The sequence below is a fragment of the Sphaeroforma arctica genome (assembly GCF_001186125.1).
Source record: "Sphaeroforma arctica JP610 unplaced genomic scaffold supercont1.223, whole genome shotgun sequence".
NCBI classification, from domain to species: Eukaryota; class Ichthyosporea; order Ichthyophonida; genus Sphaeroforma; species Sphaeroforma arctica.
The window spans coordinates 78,923-85,223 of record NW_014040335.1 but is presented as its reverse complement, the minus strand read 5'-3'; the positions used below and the strand labels follow the sequence as shown (position 1 = coordinate 85,223).

At 37.9% G+C, this 6,301-nt stretch overlaps 3 protein-coding genes across 3 annotated transcripts in view; 2 read left to right on the top strand and 1 right to left on the bottom strand.

Moving 5' to 3' along the window:
• SARC_04136 (hypothetical protein) overlaps positions 1–1,325 on the top strand; it is a 6,597-nt gene extending 5,272 nt beyond the window's left edge. Inside the window, exons 8-9 of the mRNA XM_014302064.1 lie at positions 242–417; positions 1,063–1,325. Of these exons, the coding sequence (XP_014157539.1) occupies positions 242–417; positions 1,063–1,209 (323 nt within the window). The 3' untranslated portion in view covers positions 1,210–1,325. The remainder of the gene's footprint in view (positions 1–241; positions 418–1,062) is intronic.
• A 570-nt stretch (positions 1,326–1,895) lies between these two features.
• Positions 1,896–3,412, bottom strand: SARC_04135 (hypothetical protein). The gene has a single exon (XM_014302063.1). It carries the CDS (start codon positions 3,273–3,275, stop codon positions 2,202–2,204), a length of 1,074 nt encoding a protein of 357 aa, XP_014157538.1. The 5' UTR covers positions 3,276–3,412; the 3' UTR covers positions 1,896–2,201.
• Positions 3,413–4,629: 1,217 nt separating this feature from the next.
• On the top strand, positions 4,630–5,711 carry SARC_04134 (hypothetical protein). The gene is made up of 2 exons (XM_014302062.1): positions 4,630–5,002; positions 5,039–5,711. The coding sequence occupies exons 1-2, from the start codon at positions 4,915–4,917 to the stop codon at positions 5,569–5,571; spliced, it is 621 nt and encodes a 206-aa protein (XP_014157537.1). The 5' UTR covers positions 4,630–4,914; the 3' UTR covers positions 5,572–5,711.
• Positions 5,712–6,301: the final 590 nt, after the last annotated feature.

The window sequence follows — 6,301 nt, the reverse complement described above, 5'->3', positions numbered from 1 at the left end:
ACATATATATATATATATATGTGTTTGAATGTATGTATGTATTATGTGTACTTGTATACATATATGTATATATATATATATATATACATTCAGACATACATAAATACATGCATACATACATATATGTATACAAGTACACATAATACATACATACATACATTCAAACATATCTAGTTAAGTATCGTATTTAATCTATGGCTCACAGAACTTTTCACCTTCCAAATTATTTTTTGCTTATCAGTGGAGAGTAAAGGAACGTCAGGCAAAAGGGAACATATAACGCCAGGAGGTGTCAAAATGTGTTACTTCCATCCCAGAGACTTTCCGAACGGCGGAATCTACTTTCTTGCGAATGCTAGGTATAGGCGAGTCTTTGGTGATGACGCTCCCGTGGTGCTACATGCCAACTATATGAAGGTATTGGTCCCACTTACGGCTTTTGCATACCTATTTGCACGTGTCTAAATAAGTTTGGGCACGTCTTTCTTGTAGCTTATTCTTAGATATCTATGTAGGAGGCTTGCAGGGAATGTATTTGGTTGGAAGACTGCTTTAATCTTTGTAGCAAAATTGTTCAGGGTTGTTCTCGCGGCATTCACCCCATAGGATATTGTACGCTACATCTGATGAGGCCACCAACTACTACTGCGATACAACCATGCATGTTCATCTCTATATTTAGTTATGTGAATCTCATTCGTAAACGTTCGCAAGCGCATGACTTTGAAACTAGCGAGTGTGAATATACAGGCGCACGTCAGACAACAAGCGTTCACAACCCGACGCAAAAACATAGAATGGCCAATATTCATCGGTTATCTGACAAGCATTACAGTAGGCCCACCACAATCTTGTCCAAATCGTGTACAATTGAATATAAAGATATGTAGTTCGGTGCAAAACGTCTTTGTCTTTAGAGTTTGGTGCTACAAGGACAAACTACAATTAGCTGACATTCGGAAACAGAAATTCTATCTCATCAATATCCAAAACCGTCTAAATATACAGAATGAATAAAAACTGGGAAAGATATGTTAAAATACTTGTTTCCATCCCTTACAGTCCAAATTCTACCGCAAGATCGAGGCGTTCCAGACAGTCGGTGCATGGTTTATGGACGATGATCTGAAGTGTACAGAAAAGCAAGCACAGCCCAATGGCAAGGCGATTGATGCGAAAGAGCTGACTAAAAAGCTCGATGAGGGCTGATCCAAGCGCTAACTATGAAATATAAACAATATAAATTTGAACACATACGAAAACGTGCGACTAACTCATATTTCATAGCCTCATAGCCGTGCCGTATAAAGTATAGCGAAATCGGGTTCACTGACTATTTCATATTTCATAGCCATGCCGTATAAATGTAAAACGGAATTGGGTTCACAGACGATACGGTGCATGCACAGCTCAAGGGCGGTATGAAAAAGTTTGTACATAGTTGTTGTAAGTACTTATTATATGCATATAGTATGAATTAACTATGAATGTGTTGTCGGACAATATGCCATCTGTATTACTCAGATACATGTTCAGAAATCACAATGTTTATTAGTTACTATGCAAGTCAGACATGGCAAATAAATGTTTATGATTGGATTAAAGTTAAATGATGCCCTGCTCAAGAATATATTTGAAGCCAGGAGTGTAATTCTGACACCTTCATGAATGAATATCGATTTATTAGGAGAGCCTTCACTGCCTGGTGGAAGTGTATGTTTTAAAAATCAAGTTTCCAACAAATGCTATACAGAGGAAGGTATACCGATACAACGATATGTTGGGGGAGATATCAAAATAGAGCGATCATGCGATTGCAAAATTCCCCCTGTCAAGTCTTTATTTTTTTTTAATGTTTCACTGTTTATTTACTGCTCCTGCAGTATAATATTTTCATGCGTTAACGTGTACTTTTTTTTGCGAAGTATAGGACGTTGTCGTTCTTCTTCCCTGGTTTAAGGTTCCCTATTCGGATTTCTTTGATAGTGCCGTGGTTTGCCGTGGTTTGACCTCTTGTTCGGTCCATACGGTGGTTTGGTGTTCAATGCTTGTTCGGATCAATTTATGGCAGACTAGCGACGGTCCTCTAGTGATTGCAAATATTCACTCTTACGCCTATAGTCCTGGACAACTAGGGACTCACTTATATTAGTTTAGTTTCCCGTTGGATAACATAATTCATTCATCCTCCCTGTCGCATGTCATTGTCGGGACATGATTAAAGAAGGCTTGATGGATTTACGGATGTAGAAGTACCTGAATCCATCGTACTCGGTATCCGACTGCAGATCATCCGAGTCTTCCACTATCTGCGCTTCTATATCCCCATTTAAATCCACATCCATATCCATACCCGCATCCATGTCGTGGGATGAACCCGCATCTGAACGTTGGGGTATATCTCCATTGTTGCCGTCAATAGCAGTCAATGGGCTTATTGGCGTAGCAACCACCTCAACGTCATCCAAATCCCCGGCGCCTTCATCCACCTCTACGTCCGACCCTAAGTCGTCGTCTAGATCTTCAACACCACTGTCACTTTCCTCATCCGCATTCTGCAAACACATACTGCCGTATGCACAGTCTATAGGATTATTACTAATAATCACCGAACTCGCCATATTTGTGGTAGCACACGATGTACGGTCTCCTTGATAGAGGGCCACTCCAGGATCCAAGTCAGGTTTATAGACCCTGCTCTTGCTGTGTATCCTGAGTTCATAGTTGTTCGGCTCCTCTATGCCCATATGTACCGGTGTATTGGGTTCGTCGCAGCTACCAAATATCCTTGAAGTTGATATTCCGCGATGTTCACTGCTTGTTGAACTCCGATGGGAATATTTACCCCCCCTTGTGGTAGGTATTTTCGTATCAAACAATGCCGATCTATACATATCCCTAGAGCTATCATTTTCATCTTCCACAACCTCAGTCCGCATATACTCCGCCATCGTATCCCTGATCTGTATTCTTAATCTTTGGGCCTCAGACTCGAGCTCTTCTATATATTCATTGCCCGCATCTAATCTACTTTGCACTAACGTATTCTCGCTTGTGAAGAATTCGGTCGCATCTTTGAGGTACTTCTCGTATGCTTTCTTACGGTTTCTGATCTTCTGTGCTGCTTGCTTGTTTTGTTCAGGCCGTGCTTTAGTACCCTTTTGCGCACGCTTAGCCTGGCGACAGATTAACTCGTCAGGCATGGGCAAACCTGGTATCACAGGTGGGTTAGTTTCGTTGAAGTCAATGTTTTCGGTTCTATGCGCAGCCACCATTTTGTGTATTTGAGTGAAACTTCACACAATAAGTATATACAATACCAAGAATAGGTTAGTATTAATTGTGGGTTGGTGATGCAAATGCGTTCTGTATATATTTCTGGATATACTATATTCTTTGGTGCACCGAAATGATATTCCTATGAATGTTTCTTGAAGCCATTTATTTGAGGGCGAGGGGGTTTTCAGCAAAAAACCCACACCACAAATTCAAAAACTCAAAAAATGAAAAATGCTTGCGCAAAATCCTGACTTTCTGTCGATCGAACCAATAGGATCTATCCAATGAATGTTTTTTACTAAAAAAAGTTTCCCTACATTTCCTCAATTACTTCGAATAAATATCAGGTCATTAGGGGTTGCAGCCAAAAAAAAGGGAAAACGTATCACAAGCGCTATGACGTCAAGCTTCGTATATTCGCGAACTAGGTATTTAGTTTGCACTAGTCGGTGAGTCATGGAAATATATATTTATTTTGATTGGCGTATTTTGGTGTACGCTTTTTGCTTATTCTTGTAACCAATGAAATTGTTTGCAGGGACTTCGTATTTTCAGCTTTCAACTTTTCAAAAGTCAAAAAACGGTCGGTCGGGCCGGGCTTGTTAAATTTAGACTACAATATACGAGTGCTGAACTGATTCTGCACTGCAGACTTGCTGAAGGCCTGAAGCCTGGCCCTGAACTTCTGAACGCTGCTTTACAATAAGTACGTTTTGCATTGATACGTATTTGTTTCATTTGTTTTTTGGGGTACTATAAAATATACCGAGACCTGAGCGCAGAGCTCAATGCGTTAAAAGTTGCAACTTTTATTTTGCCTCGAATAAACATTAGTTGTAACTTTTATATTTAAATAGTACCCTTTCATATATGTTAGGTGCTTTTGTCAGGTCACTCCGTTCTGCAGAAATTGTCCGAATTTTTGGCGCGCCCGCCATCTTTTTTTTCTTGTCAGTTGCCACTTGTGTCAAGTTGTCATTTGTCACAAGTTGTCAGTTACAGAAACACAATAAATTTTTAAAAAATAAATAAATATCAGAGGACATGAATTCTTTCAATATCTCACTAATCCTGGACTCAGCACATATCTTCCATTGTCGACTCACTTGGCTCAAGCTTCAAACAGGAATTTACTGACCACTTCTTCCCATAAATCTTTCCTGAACCACTACAGCGACTATGAGAGCCAAACCATATGTTCATACATTGTATCATACATACTTGCCATTTTTGAAATAAATAATATTATCCCTATTAAGAGTACGTTTAGGAAACTTAAGTTCCTCGTACTATTAAGAGTACGCGTTTAGGAATTTGAGTTCCTCATACCATTAAGAGTAGGTTTGGGAATTTGCGTACTGCTTAAGAGTACGTTTATAACATAGAGTCTAATGTGAAGGCCCGGCTTATAACAAGAGGACTGGGAGGGATTCTATATCAAGAAAACCAAGACTAACAAAGCATCACTTACTTGGAAGTATAGAGGTTCGGTTCTGGAAACTAAGGGGCAAGTCCATATGATAGATTGTATTGCTTGGTACAAATGTGAGATGTATACAGCCCGACTGAGTCCATTAAAGGACGATGGAAACATTGAGAGATCAAACATAGAAAATCTCGTAAAAATGAGAATTAATGCAGGCTTATGGAGATCAATTTGGGCAGCATGCGGACGGTAATAATGGGGGTGGAGGGGATTCTGCAGATGTAGGTAACGCAATAGGTGAACATGACGCAATAAGCGAACATGACGCAATAGGTGAACATGACGCAATAGGTGAACATGACGCAATAGATGAACATGACGCAACAGGTGAACATGATAATGTAGGCGAACATGACAATGATGTAGGTCAAGATGAAGAGTCAGTAACACTCGATGACACACCTACTATGCGAGCACTACCAACTACGAAAATATGCACCGCACCCGCCGGACCACAGACAACAACCAACATACACACTGCACCCGTCAAACCACAGACAACATCCAACATACCTACTGCACCCGTTGAACCACAGACAACAACCAACATACATACCATACCCGACGACCCGCAGGTACTGCCGGGTCCGCCAGTGTATAATAGGACCAAGCATTACTTACCAATTGGTGTATCTGATACTTACAATTCTCCACATTCAATACCTCTACCGTATGACAATGGGCTGGATACATTCAAAAGCATACCACAATACCAACATGTGTTTGCTCCACAGTACGCAACAAATCATCAGCAAACAGCACCCTACATCCCACATCCAATGGGATCGCAGTTTGTTCGGCAATGATCTCAATACATAACTAACAACAATAATATACACAATCAGTATGGTGGGCAGGAAGCCTATGACTACACTCAGCAGAGACACGATAGATATTAAAGATGTAAATCAGACAATTTGAAAACTTGTAAATATGAAAAAAAAACATGTGTATATTAAAAACGAGTTCAATAAATTTACGTTTATATCTTCTTATGCTACAAATACATACTCTATATATATATATACATATATATATATATATATATATATAAATATATATAGATAAATATAGATATATATATATAGATATAGATATATACAGAGATATATATATGTATATATATATATATATACATAGAGATATAGATATATATTTATCTATATATATATTTATATAAATATACATACATATATATATATATATATATATACATACATACATACATATATCTATATATATATATATATACATATAAACACACACACATATTTATATATATACGAATATACATATATACAAACATACATACATACATGTATACATTTCTTCATATATACACATAAAACATATACATATATACAAATATACATATATACATAAGTACATACATACATATATACATATATACATATATACAAATTTATCACACACACACACACACACACACACACATATATATATACATATATACTTATATACATATATACATGTATACATAATACATAAATACATATTCACACATATATATATGTA